Below are 14643 nucleotides of genomic sequence, written 5' to 3' on the forward strand. Positions count from 1 at the left end.
ATCGATCGCCCAACCTGCGCCACACGATCCGTGGGGGTTCCTGCAGCAAGCGAAGTCGAGTTTCTGGAGAAGGAGGGTGGTTTTAACTGGGCGAAAGAGAACCGAGAGCATGTAGCAAAAATTACTATATCGACCGCACTTCCGTAAATGCCGGCGCAGCAGCCGAACTCGCTGAAAAGAAGAAACTTGCGAAACACGCTTGGATGCTAACAAGATACGCTTTCGTTGCTGCAGCCTTCGAAATTTACGGACCTTTTGGAGACGGTACTAAAAAGCTAGTGGATACGGTATAGTGGCTTCAACTGGCCACAAGCGGGAGAAGGAGTTTTTTAAACAGCGAATATCTATGCAAAATACAACGGGGAAACGCGATTTGTGTAATAGGTACGATCCCCGATCAGGATAGCATAGAGGAAGTGTTTCTTTTGTAAATGCTGCTTTGTTATGGTGCATAGTTTGTACTCATACCATGATACTTATTAAAGGTTATGTGGATACTATATCATTTATTTAGCTTTCTGAAGAATTAATAAGGCCGCAGTTATGTTTTACTTTTATTTGTACAATTTTTGCTAGTTCTGTACATGCAGTTTATATGTTTGTACAAATTGTTGTGCTAAGATCCGTAAAGTCTCGCGATCGAAAACATGTTGTGCGTGCTATAGACGAGTACCGAGTACGTACTGGACAGAGTGATTATTTTCTTGCTAGCAAATCAAGTTATTAAAATATTCAATTATATTCAGCACAAAATCGCTGCAGTAAATTTGTAATACTGTATTGCTGTAATTTTTCGCAAAATTGTTTGTACCTAATCGAAGAATTTTTATATGTCTAATTTTGATGTACCCAACTCTTTTTATATATACTCCATGTAATCTTATATTCCTAATTTTTTAAATACCTAATTTTTACATTATAATTTTTATACACCTAATTTTTATTTTTTCCCCCGGAATTGTTTTTGTTTTGTTTTTATATAGAAAACGTATCAGCGTAGTTGACGTCGTTAAAATAATCTGTTATAACACACGAGTGTACCACAAATACGCCGGCAAATTTTTTGTTTGTTGAAAAAAACTTGACATGTTGTTGTGTATCCCGCGGGTCTTCTTTTACTTAACACGCGCACCAACAGTGCACAGGGATTTTTGCTATTAGCTTTTAAAGTAATAGCGACGGAACATAGCCTCTAGCGACAAGTCATGGCACTGTTTTGGGGTGCGATTAGCAGCACCATTTTCCCGGTTCGCTGAATCAGTGTTTCAGTGGTGCAGTTTATTTTCTCCAGAGTGCGGCGTAATTGACGGACAATTCACTAAATTTACACGAGTCATCAAATGTGATGTTTTACTATTATCTGTAAAACCTCTCCATCCAACTTTGATTTTTTGCCGGCTTTATTTATTTATTCCCAGCGGAGCATACTTTCTAATTATTAGCCGGCCGATCGCAACTTTTTTGCGACCGATAACCAGGAATTATTATTGGACTTTTAAGGAAGATGATTTTTATTTTATTGGGAATTTTTATTATATAAGAGTGATATTGTTTTTAATAAATTCTGTTTTAACTGGGATTTTTTTATGGTATTTTATTTTTATAAAAAAATTATGGAGCAGCTGCGGAGTCCGGTGATGCGGCTGGGTTTCGACATGTTCCGCGCCACCCTGAAAATCGTCGACGACGAGGAGGGGATTAATCAGAACTTTGTCGTCGGCATTTTCGCGGCCGCTGCCGCTGCCGGTCTGATTTACGTTGGATCGGGTGGAAAGACCGCCGACAAGCTGGCCAGTATCCTGCATTTTGATAAACTGTTCGAGGCGCGCTGCACCCCCGAACTCATCACCATCGCCTTCCGCCAGGCGGTCGCCCATCTCACCAAACGCGCCGATGAACATTTTCCGCTGCACGTACGTATCTGATATCCAAAAATTATTATTTAAAATTAATTTATTAATATGCAGAAAAACAATTTGCCGGAAAATAATTTTTCAAGTTATTTGCTTGAATTTTCGAGAAACTTTTTAACTTTTGTAATTATTTTTGATTTTTTAAACTACTAAAAAAATTTATTAAACCTCTGGGTTACTGGAATTATTTCCTTACGGAAAGAAAAACCATATTTAAAATATTTAAAACTGATTAAAGGAAGTAGAAAAAATAAAAAAATGCGTCAATAAAAACTAAGATTAATTACGAAAAAAATAATTTTCAAAACGTGCATTGGCCTTCTCCGAATTTGTATTTTTTCTCTAGTGTAAACTGACCTTTTCTATTTATATTTATTTTAGTTATAAAATGTTTTTATTTTATATGTTTGTATTTTTTTTTAAATTTCTTTATCTGTCTTAAAATAATAAGCCGTGATCCGAACATCTCTGAACTTGAAATTATTTTTCAAAATAGTTTCAGTGTAATGAAACTGCCAGCGAATACTTTTTAGTAAATTCTATTTTTTCATTATAATTTTTGAAAAGAAACGATTTTTCTTCCAGGACATGCAGATGCGTTCGCCGTTCCAGCTAGTACTGGCCCATCGTGCCTTCTTCCGCAAAGGCCTGCGCGTCACAACAGAATTCTTCCACAACGCCAAATCCTTCAGCGTGGACGTGGGCGAGATCGCCGGGATGGACGATGACGAGGATTTCGAGCGTCTCCGCAGCGACATCAACACGTGGGTGCAGCGCAACACCCGCGGCCAAATCACCGAAGCCCTACCACCGTTGACACAGGTCGATCACAGCGAAGAACTGACCAATATGTTCTTGATCAGCGTCACCTCCGTCCGCGGGCGGTGGCAGCAAGCCTTCACCGAGCAGGACGTACAGCTGCAAGACTTCACCAATCTCGACGGCACCCGTGTGCGGACGCCGTTTCTGACGTGCGAAGCCATGCATCTGCCGTACTACCAGGAGGGGCGGTTGTGTTATCAGTATTTGGAGATTCCGTATGCCAATAATGAGGCGTCACTGTGTCTGATTCTGCCGTGTCAGACGCAAACCGGGAAGCGGGTGACGTTGAGTGAGCTGGTGAAGAGGTTCAGTTTGGAGGATTTCAAGAATATGGGGATTCAGAAGACGTTGAGGAAGGTGGATGTGCGGGTGCCCGTGTTTGAGATCGATCATACGTTCGATTTGAAGGATTTTTTTGGGAAGTTGGGCGTGAATAATCCCGAGAACGCGGATTTGTCCAGGATCGTCAATGAGCCGGTGCACAATTTCCGCTTGACCGGCGCGTATCACAAATGCTCGTTCGGTAAAATTTTTACTCTGATTTTTATTTTATTCCGTTTTTAATTTTTTTATTGTAATATATTAGTTACAATTCATTTTACTTTTCAATAAATTAAATTTTTTTAAACAATTTTTTAATTGTACTCGTATTTTTGTTTCTTGATTTATACATCTGCTGAATTTTATTTCAATTTTTATTTTAATTTCAATCTGAAGACTCTTTATTTCATTATAGATCTTGGATATAAAATTATTCATTTAGAGTTTTACTTCACTTTTTATTTCATTTTTCAAGTACATATGTATTTTGCAGGCTGCTAAAAATTACGGAAAAATAAATCTCCCTTTACAGGCATAAATTTAGTTGGTTTAATGTTTTACTGACTCCTTGTTTCTTTAAATATTACTGTATTATTCTGTAATAATTCTGTAGTTGCCAATTTTCCGGTTATTTGTAAATGATATAAATAAATTATTCCATCAAAAATTGTACTTTGCAGTTTATTAATTTTCTGGTTATTTATTTCCTGATTTCTGTGAAAATCAATGATACATTTTCGATTTATTACAGGCATCAATGAAAATGGCACGAGCGCGGAATTCTTCAACGAAGCCAACAAAGACGACGACGATTATTACGGACGGCGGCGCGCCAACAGCGGCGATGTGGCACCGGTCCGGCGCAGCCTACGGTCCACCGCCACCGAGACCGTTACGTTCCACGCCGACCGCCCGTTCATCTTCTGCGTCCGCCACAATCTCTCCGGGATGATTCTCTTTATTGGCCGCGTGGTGGACCTCTCTGCCGCCGAACAGACCCGCGATCTACCGGTGAAACAATCCGCGACAACGCCGCTGAAAGCGCTGTGGCAAAAATCCAAAGACTGGCTGGAAAACGAGACGGGACTGATCGGGCGCAAACGAACCGGTTCCATGTAGCATACGATCGAGTATCGCTAATAAAATTTGTTTGTTCTGTAATTTGCCATATTTGTGCATGAAATTAATAAGCAATATGTTTACTATATTATCTACCAGTTAAATAAAAATAACAAAATAAAATCATGCAAAAAACCGTTTCTGAGCCGAAAACAGCCGAGAATAAACATGAACGAACACGTTTGCAAGCAATTCCAATTCACAACTCCATCTGGAATGGTATTGGAGCGTGACGTCTGCCAGCAATTCCAAATTTACACTTCCACTGAAAATGGCGTTGGAATGTGACGTCTTCGTGGAAATGCCTGATCATGACAGAGCCGATGCGTGCCATCAGCGTGAACGCAAAATACATACAGCTCACAGTTTCCAGTTTTGGTATGCGCGACGTTTAGAAATTTTCTCTCTTCCGTTATCAAAACTGTTATTCGTGGAATCTCCTTCTTATCGGCGTGGATCTTCAGCCAGCCTTTGGAAAGTGTCATTCAGTGCGCTGTATAACCTGCTGATAGGCAATCAGGCAAAGGTAAAAGAGCGTGCACGGATAACCGAGTCATAACGCTGCTTTGCACTTTATCGCCGTGTCTTCAAATTAATTCTTGGCTGTGGAAATCAACTTAATAGCCTCCCCCATTTTCCAGATTTGTCGTTAAAGTATTAAAGAACCCTGACGATAATTTTTCCGCCTTAGAAGCCCACGATTCAGCCAGCGGTTTGACCTTCATTCGTTGGAGGAAGAATTTGCACAGGAGACAACCTCACGCGAGTTCGTCAACCATGGATTCGCTTCTCACCTTCGTCCTCCTCGCCTCCTCGGGCTTCCTCTTAGTATCCTCAGAGTAAGTGTTAGGAATATGTTTTTTCGAAAGTAAAAAACCCGTTTTCTGGAGTTGGCAGGCCGAGAGTTTGATTGGAGCTGTTGAACGTAAACAAAATCGTTTGAAAATTGTGCTCATTCAGGGAAAATCTGTTTGGTTGAGTGTGGTACAAAGAGTGTGAACAGGGTATTCTGGAGTCGCGTGGTGTTTACCCAGCGGAATTTGTTGATTTTGAAGAAATTGAATGACTGTGCTTTTCCGGAATATTTACCAACTGTTGTTTTCAGATTTTGATGGTTTTGTAACTTTTATTGATACAAAATTTTCGGAATACAAATTTAATGATAAAATTTCGATAGCAAAATGTTGGTTCGTGCTTGGCTCCGCTCAGATTTGAGAGTTATTGCGACTGTTGAATTTTGAAACCTGTTTGACCTTCGTCAGCTGATGCAGCCTAGTACAGGGATTTCGCAGTAGCGTTTTAGTTGAATCATTACAGATGTATTATGATCATTCTAGTGTTTTCTTGCGCTGGTAATTTATCCAGATGGTTTTGTTTGCACTTCCTACGTTCCCCGCGTCGCAGATACCGTTGACCTACTTTTCCGGAAGTTTCAGGACATTGTCCCGTGCAGGGTCGCGGAGCGTGCAGGCCGTTGTAGTCAGGGGGAGGGGTTGAGGCGGATGAATGAAAGCGGGAATTTTCCACTTGTCTCAAAGAATGAATGAGATGAAAAAGCGGTGAATAGCGATCATTTTGGAATTGATTTTTCTTTTTTTGTACATTGATATATTATTGAATATGGACCAATGATCTTCTAATTAATTTTGATAGTTTATTACAATCCTTTCTCCGATTTTACACCAATTTAAAAGCTCATTAAATTAATTTTTTAACAACGTTCTCATTTATGGTAATTAAATGGGAATTTTTTATTCATTTTGTTATTTTTTTGTTTACTGGTGTAATGATATTGATATGAATTTTTTCAGAGGGTGTGATACGTGTAGATAATTAAAAAAATAATGTAGATAACTTTTAGAGTATTTTCTCGGTTTATGATGTAAATTTTGGTTGTGTAATTTTTCCTTGATTTATAAAAGAATATTCAGTAATTCATGGTTAATTTCCAAAATGCATTATTCATGGTTTTGGATGGCTGCTGGTGCATAATGTGAGGGTCATGTGATGTTTGCTCGCTGCAGCGATGAGGGCCGATTCTTCGTGGGTTGACGATTACGGCGCGTTATCAGTTTGCGCCGATTTCAGGTGGAATTTCTGACAGTTTTATGGGGATATTTGTTGATTAAAAATATGCACAAGGCACACGTAGGGTGTAAACGTGTACGGGAGGCGTTTTTCCTTATGCTGTCATTATTGGAATAAATAGCGATATGAAGCTGTTCATCACATGCCTGCGGCGGGTAGTGTGCTGACGATTTAGTGCTCGAGCTGATTCACCAACAGGAAAATGAATGTGTCCTCATCCGCGCGTTTTTGTGCTCATCGGGGCGCATTCCGCGGCGGTGAAAAATAGTGAATTTCGTGACGATAAGGAAGCCAGTTTGGGGAACGTGCTTATGCGTGTCATTTCCGGCTGCGATCGTATCGCTCGCGCCCAATGACGTGGACATTTTTGAAAAATGCCTGAACCGCTAAATAATTAAGAATTTAGTGAACTAGTGTAATAAATTGTCCATTAATTTTCCGGTAATGTTTTCTGTTAATTAATTTGATAGTAAATAATCAGTAATTGTCTTCCAGCAAAAATAGTTTGGAGAAGTTATTATTTTATTACATAAAATTGTTAGACAGTTAATTTAGAAAATTGTTTGATTTGTTTCTTAAGCTTTCTGAAGACCTTACGTAAAATAAACATATTAATAATTTAGGGAATAAACAACAGAGTTCTCATTTTACCGGTGGGTTTTACACTGGGATTTCCTGTAATTTTGTAAAATTTTGGATCGATAGTTTCGCTGTTGATTTCATTTGAAATACGATGGATGTTGTTTCCCGGTATTTTTGTCTGCTCTCTGGTACGATGGAGAATCGAGAATTGCCGGTGAATAATCATCTCGTGGCGCTCGCGGCGAAGTAAATACCAAGTACTTACAGATACACCGACCAGTTTCGCGGTTGAAACGACTGTTGACCGCTGGTCACGAGTTGCATAGTCTGTTGACGATAATATTAACGATAAGCAATTCCACGCAAAGTCGTGGCAGGTTAACGATTTATTTTCTGAAATCGCATTATGGAATTTCATATCGTAATCTGACGTATTTCAGAGTTGTGAGAAATGTGCTGGCGTAAAAATCCTGTTAACAGAAACTGTGGATTAGATTGACTTTTATTTATACCACGCAGTCCTTCAGTAATTAAAAATATATGAAAAATGTATAAAATACGAGCATTGAGGAAGATAGGTAATCCGAGCAGACACACTAATTTGACATAATAATTGAGAAATCAAATAGAAATGAAATGAAATAATAGAATGAATGATGTTCGTACAACGTTGTAGAATGATGGCCGTAGTGATTTGACTCATGACTGTAATGTCGCGACGTAAAAGTAATAAAAGCTAACGTTGTAGAATTATGAGAAATATTCCTCGTTTTTTATATAAATAAATATTACTGAATTGTTTCTAGTATGACCACATGGCAGGTGGAGCAGGGCGGTAACGTATGCATACTAGCGGAGTTTAACGCAGACTTTAACATCTCCTACTGGGCCGAGGCATCCCAACGGGCGGGACCCTATCAGACCAACGTGACCCTGGCGGTGCCCAGTACCGCCACGGTGTCCCCGCGCAGCGTCTGTTCGCCCCCCGACCCCACCGCCCAGGATCTCGTTATCACGTGGCCGGCCAAGACCCCCGGCGCGCAGCCCTTCAACCTCACCGTCCACTTCACCTACACTGCACTCAACGCCACGTACACTATCGAAAAGGTGTCAGTGGAGTACGATCTGGCCGACAATGTGACGTTCCCGCTGGCCGTTGACCCGAAGACCCGCGAGGCCCATACCACTGGGGAATTGGTGCCGGTGGTCAAACAGAACAACACCTGGCAGTGTTTATCGCGGGAGAAGGTGACGCTGATTGCTGGCGACGGCCCGGCTTACGTCGTGTTCAGTAACGTCAAGGTGGAGGCCTTCCGGATGGGAAGCGACGCTACTTGGGTGGACCCCGTGGTGTCCTGCGCCGATGACCAACCCACGACGGTCTCGACACCCTCCACGACCGAAACGAGCACCACATCCACCGAGACCACCACCACATCGACCTCGACCACCTCCATGCCAACAACTATGTCCACGACCCTCGCGCCAGGTCCAGCGGCCGACTGGTGGGTGCAGAACCCCTCCAACACGTCCAAATGCGTCCTGGCCAGCTTCATCGCCCTCCTGGACATCCAGTACACCGCCAACAACGGCACGGCCAACTACACGGCCACCACCACCATCGGGACGGCCAACTCCACGTTGACCATCGCTCCCGGAAGCTCCTGCATGAACAGCACCGTCTACAACACCACGGAGAACCAGGCTATCGTCCTCCAATGGACCACCAAAGGGAACTATCAGTACATGCTGTCGTTCCTCTTCGAGAAGCAGGCCAACGGGACCACCGGGATCTCCCATGTCTCCGTGGTCTACGACCTCCGGGACGCTGCCAACTTCCCCAACGCGTTGATGGACCCGACGTACGGGCCGGTGCGCGTGGCGTCCAGTGATGCGACGGTCGCGGTGATCGAGAGCGGCATGTTTTTGCGGTGCAACACCGGGTTGTTGGCGAAGCTGAAGGAGACGAAGGAGATGCTGCCCGTGGGCGTGACGACGTTCTACAGTATGTTTGAGGCCTTCCGGATGAGTAATACCAGTACGTTCGACGATAAGGAGCAGGTGTGCCCGCAGGATTTGACCAGCACCACCGTGACCACGGCGGCGAGGTAGTCTTTCGGTGTTCGCGATGATTGGACGGTTCTTCTTCGTTTCGTGCTTGTTCAGCCCCTTATTTGTGCGCATCCCCCGAATTGCTGTCTTCCGTTGCGTGTAAATTGTGATTAGGAATTTTTAGTAATTATTATTTAATTTTAGTAATTATGTAGGGAATATTTTAGGATTTTCGTTGCGCTGCGTGTGTCGATGATTTATAGCTGAATTTAATTATTTATAGAAATTGCTGGAATAATTTACTGCGTGTTGCTTTGCAGGTTAAATTGCGCATTTTCTTAGCGCAATTAGCGTAGTGTAATTTTGTTCGCTGTTGCCGATTTATTTGCGCTCGAAACTCATTTAAAATTATTTTAAAATGATAGGAATCTGGCAAAGCACTATGCTGCTTAATTTTTGTACAGGGCTTTCTGCGCTTATTGCTAGCGCGGAATTTATTTGCCGATTTATTTTGCTCAGTATTTATTACCGATTTATTTTGCGTAGGATTGTTGCGAGATCTGTGGGCGTAATATTTATTGCGGATTTATTTAAGCATCGTATCTGTATTGTTGCCGAATATTTTTTATTTTTTTCGTTGCGTTTTATGGAAGCGTTACGTCTTTTCGTTAGTTCCCCCTATGTTGCGCCGTTCCCACGTGATTTATTAATTTTTCCACCATTTTTAATATTTATTCATTTATTTGCAGCACCACCCCCCAACCTGGCCCGAAAGCCCAGTGGATGGTGAAGGACCCGGCCACCGGCGACCAGTGCATCCTGTCGACCCTCAACGCCACCTTCTTAATCACCTACAACGCCACCAACACCCAGACCAAGGCCTTCTACAACCGCAACACCACCTTCACCCTCCCGGACACTTCCATGCTCTCCGTCGACACCGGACGGTCCTTCTGCAACGCCGGGACCACCGTGCCCACCCAGCGCCTCGTTCTGACCTGGACCCACGCCACCACCTACCGCTACAACCTCACCCTGGACTTCCAGACGGACAACACCACCGGGAAGACGGCGGTGGACCGGGTGACCCTGGAGTATGATCTGAACGATCAGGAGTACTTCCCGGAGGCCACGATGGACGAGAAGCTGGGGAACCTCCGCACGGCGGTCAGCGACGGGGTCGTGGTGAGGATCGGGGGGCATATGTACCTGAAGTGTGATTCGGGCGTCCCGGCCAGTCTGACGGAGACCCGGGAGAAGAAGAGTGTCGGGGTGATGATGACGGGAGTGAAGTTGGAGGCGTTTAGGATGAGTAAGACGGAGACGTTTGATGATGCGGCGGATGTGTGCCCCGGGGATTTGGTGCCGACCACCACGCCCATGCCCGTCACCTCCACCAAGAAACCGGTGCAGTTGCCCGTCTACAATGTGACGGAGGGTGGTGTCGTGTGTCTGCAGGCCACGTTCGATATGAGTAAGTCAGCCACATGCGTGACATTCAGTAGAAATCACTATGTATCGATTACTACGCATTATTTGTATTTATTGATTATTAGCCATTTATTGGTGGTGAAGTAACTAGTTCAATCGGGAATTATAATCACTGTTATTTACTTTTAAATTACTGGCTATTTATTGCGAGTGAATTTCTAATTAATCGCTAATTATTATCAGTAATTTCTAAGTTATTAGTGTAATGCATGGGTGATTAATTGTGCAGTAATAATGGATTGGGGAGTAATTAGTAATATTTTAATGTTGTCCCTATTAATAATGTTTCATTTTGTACCGGGCTTGGCTACCCGAAAATAAATTAAATCAAATCAGTAATCTGTTGTCGAAACTCGAAGCAATACGAATAAAAAATAGCATAAATAATAATGAATATTATGAATATTTGGTTTACGGGCTTGGCCACTCGAAAATAGATGGAATTAAATCAATAATTTGTTGGCGAAACGTTACGAATAAAAAATGGAATAAATAATTATAAATATTATGAATATGTGGTTTACGGGCTTGGCTACTTGAAAATAAATCAAAATAATAAAATCAATAATTTGTTGTCGAAACAATACGAATAAAAAAATAGAATAAATAATCATGAATATTTGATTTACGGGCTTTGGCTACTCGAAAATAAATCAGAATAATTAAAGCAATAGTTTGTTGTCGAAACAATAGGAATAAACATTGGAATAAATAATTAGTGAAGGAATAATGGGATAATGCATCATTTCCTCCGTGTAGCGATGATCATCCAGTACTTCAACCACTCGGGCGCCGTGATGACCGATACGCAGAACAACCTGAACAACGCCACCGTAGACCAGACGCTGTCGCGCTGCGGCAACGAATCCTCCATCCTGGCTCTGCACAACTTCTTCCCCGACTGGATTCTCATGTTCAACTTCACCCACACCCCCACGCAGTTCTACCTGACCAACATCAACCTGCAGTACAATCTCTCCAACTACCCGGCGGCCAACGACACCCGCCCGTATTATCTGCAGACGGATGTGAAGGACTTCACGGCGGATCTGGGACGGTCGTACGTCTGCCACGCCGCCACGAAATGGGCGTTGAATACGACGAATTCGGGGCATTCGCTCAAGGAGCTGGATGTGGAGTTGGCGCAGGTGAAAGTGCAGGCGTTCATGGTCAACGGGACGCTGGGCAGTGAGCAGGAGTGCGCCGCGGACGGCGGGGATACCTCGGAGATTGTCCCCATCGCCGTGGGGTGCGCGTTGGCGGCCCTGGTGATTATTGTGCTGATTGCCTATGTTATCGGGCGACGGAGGAATCGGGCGCGCGGCTACGAGAGCATGTAGAACGGATTCCGCAAAAATGCCGCGGAAAAAATGCAGAAAATAAATACTGATTACAAAAATCCGCGGAAAAAATACAGTGTGCGGAAAACATGCGGCTTTTTGACGGCAAGTTGCAAAAACAATCAAATGGGCTTTCCGAGTTTTCTCCTCTGTTCGATTTCGTCGTTTTGGTTGACTGTTTGTTCTCCTTCTCTATCCGGTTTTCGTGTCGCTCGCGTTGTAATTTTGTCTTTTATTTCGATTGTAACTATAATTCATATTTATCGCCTGGACATACGTTAGTGTTCTTCTGTTTTTTTTTTCGGATTTGATTTCGGATCGGCGTACCAAAAAAATTGAATGTTCTGTGTTTTTGATCGATGATGAATGATGATGTGTATTAGGTATTCCACGTATAATGATATTCCTCGTTTTTTGCTAATGCGTGTGTGGTGGTTCGTGCTGCTCATAATAAATATTAAATAGAAATTTTATTCCGACTTTACGGGGTTTTTTTACCTGCAGTAAAAAATCACGCATATTAAGTACAAATAAAATCATTAATTTTGCGATAATTAATATCCAAAAAACAAATATCCGAAAAATATATTAATATCCAAAATATATGTGTATCTTTATATATTAATATCCGAAAACATCCCATTTTATGCGACATTTTTTTTCATTAAAATATGGACTGGATTTTTGACAAAATACCGGTCATCAATTTGGCCTCGCTGAAATCAGAAAATATCATTATCAGGAAAAAACTGCAATACAGAATAGTTACTCTATTTTTAATACAAGTATATTTTACAGAGTAACGCAACCTAGCAATGACAACATCACGACGACGGTGATTCCCAGCAGCACCGCGACCGTCCCGACGCCGGCTCCGTGGCAGATGTACCGGGTGATGGATGCCAACGGGACGCTCTGCATCACCGCCAACTTCAGCCTCAGTATTACACAAAAATCGAAAAATGATTAACCTAGAATATTAATTTTTAATCAAATTTTCGCACAATTTCTTTTGATTTATTTGATTTTGATTTATAGTTTTTGAAAATCAATTTTATTTATTTATTTTAAATATTCTTTATCTATTTCTTTTTAATTTTTTTATTTAAAAAATAATAATTAACCTTGAATAAAATATTTCTCATTCAAGTTTTTAATTAGTTTTTTATTAATATTTTGGAACTCAATTTCATTTATTTCATTTTTTATTTGTCTTAATTTATTTTTATTTAATTTCATTTTTATGAAGTTAAACTGTTTATTTGTTTATTTACCTTACTTGTTTAATTCCGTTTCATTTCGATTTATTCAATTTTGTTTAATTTTTGTTTCATTTTATAGGTGTCTCGGTGACCTTTCTGGACATGACTTACGGTGGCTACCAGGACACCACCGTCAACCTCCCTTTTCTCAACACCGGCCGCGTCCATCCCGACCGCTCCCGGTGCGGCGCCACGCCCACCCTGGCCCTGGACACCTTCCTGCCCGACTGGCTCCTGGAGCTCCGTTTCGCCAGGAACGGCTCCACCGGCAACGACACCGACTCGATCTACTACCTGGACACCGTCCAGCTGCGCTACACCCTCAACAGCAGCCGCTTTCCGGGGGCGGCCGACACCCGCGACCGTCTCAGCGAGGCCGGCGACCTGGCGCTGGCGGTGAGGCCCTTCGGCGCGACCTTCCACAGTCCGGAGGTGGTCGTGGAGCTCAACGCCAATCCCGAGGGGGTCGTGGTGCCCAGTGTGGCCGAGCTGAAGGTCACCCTGACGGAGGTCACGTGGGAGGCGTTTGTTGGGGAGGTGTGCGAGGAGCCGACGGCGGGCACGACCGCGGAGGTGCCGGTGACGGCGACGCCGGTGCCGGTGGTTGTTCCTAGTTATGTGGTCCGAAGCAACGACGGGAATGTCTGTATTCGCGCGGACTTTATCTGGCGTAGGTGACCTTTTGCAAAATGCCGAAAAAAACCCAAACAGACTAACATTAAGGTAATTAAATTCAAAAATTAATAAAACAGATCGAAAAAGGCGAGAATAAAATACTATAATATTTTTAACAAAAACATCTAAAAAGGTATTACTATTTTAGTAGGCTGCTGCGTCGTGAGAAAAATGAAAACAAAGTGAAATAAAAAAATAGTACTCCGAAATAAATAATATGAAATAATAAACAAAAATAAATATTATAAAATAATAAATCAATATAAAATATAAAGGAATAAAACATAGAATCGGTAATTATTAAATATTAAGCAATAATTAATAAAAGGTATTTATTTTGGCGCGTATTTGCAACAAGTCGCGCGACTTGTTGCAAATACACCGGTGCTGTATTAACAGGAGAGTGGCAGTTCGTGTACACGGTCGGCAACACCACCATGACCTTTCCCACCTTCGCCTTCGACACCGGAAGTGTCGCGCCGACTTCCAACTGCACCTTATTAGAGGTCACTGGCACCTCCGGTTACCAAAGCACTCCTTGGAGACTCTGCCTGTCCTTCGCTCAGCTGCAGGACGAGTGGTCCGTCGGTGACCTTTCCCTTTCCGTCTTCCTGCCGCTGCCCGACACCACCGGGATGCTCCTGTACAACGCCACCACCCCCGGCGACCACTTCCGGACGCCCCTCGGGGCCTCCTACCACTGCGACGCTAACACCACCCTGACGCTGGAGGGGATCCCGTTGATCCGCGGGATGGAGTTGGTTATCTCCGGGGGACTCCAGTTGGAGGCCTTCCTGCCGCCGGGGAACGACGGGAACTTCTCGACGTCCGCGGGGCGGTGCGACGGCGAGACCACGCCCACGGCGTCCTACATCATCGCCATCGTCATCGCGGCGGGGCTAGCGACGCTCGTGGCGCTGGTGGTCGGGTGTTACGTGCTGGGACGGGCCTGTATGAAAAGGTCACACTATGATCAAA

General features: G+C 43.1%; 2 protein-coding genes across 3 annotated transcripts; both read left to right on the forward strand.

Annotated features, from left to right (window-relative positions):
* The first annotated feature begins 1613 nt into the window (after positions 1 to 1613).
* Positions 1614 to 4175, forward strand: LOC129588903 (leukocyte elastase inhibitor A-like). Its single transcript, XM_055483320.1, has 3 exons — positions 1614 to 1913; positions 2499 to 3258; positions 3808 to 4175. The coding sequence occupies exons 1-3, from the start codon at positions 1614 to 1616 to the stop codon at positions 4173 to 4175; spliced, it is 1428 nt and encodes a 475-aa protein (XP_055339295.1).
* A 351-nt stretch (positions 4176 to 4526) lies between these two features.
* LOC129588970 (mucin-2-like) lies at positions 4527 to 12201 on the forward strand. 2 transcript variants are annotated; one of them, XM_055483405.1, is made up of 5 exons: positions 4527 to 4701; positions 4817 to 5014; positions 7652 to 8953; positions 9647 to 10371; positions 11148 to 12201. In XM_055483405.1, exons 2-5 carry the CDS (start codon positions 4953 to 4955, stop codon positions 11726 to 11728), a joined length of 2670 nt encoding a protein of 889 aa, XP_055339380.1. In that variant the 5' UTR covers positions 4527 to 4701; positions 4817 to 4952; the 3' UTR covers positions 11729 to 12201. The 2 variants fall into 2 exon arrangements, with proteins under 2 accessions (XP_055339380.1, XP_055339381.1); XM_055483406.1 differs by having other exon boundaries at positions 4867 to 5014.
* Positions 12202 to 14643: the final 2442 nt, after the last annotated feature.

This window comes from Paramacrobiotus metropolitanus, unplaced genomic scaffold (genome assembly GCF_019649055.1).
Source record: "Paramacrobiotus metropolitanus isolate TYO unplaced genomic scaffold, Prichtersi_v1.0 Parri_scaffold0000032, whole genome shotgun sequence".
NCBI classification, from domain to species: domain Eukaryota; kingdom Metazoa; phylum Tardigrada; class Eutardigrada; order Parachela; family Macrobiotidae; genus Paramacrobiotus; species Paramacrobiotus metropolitanus.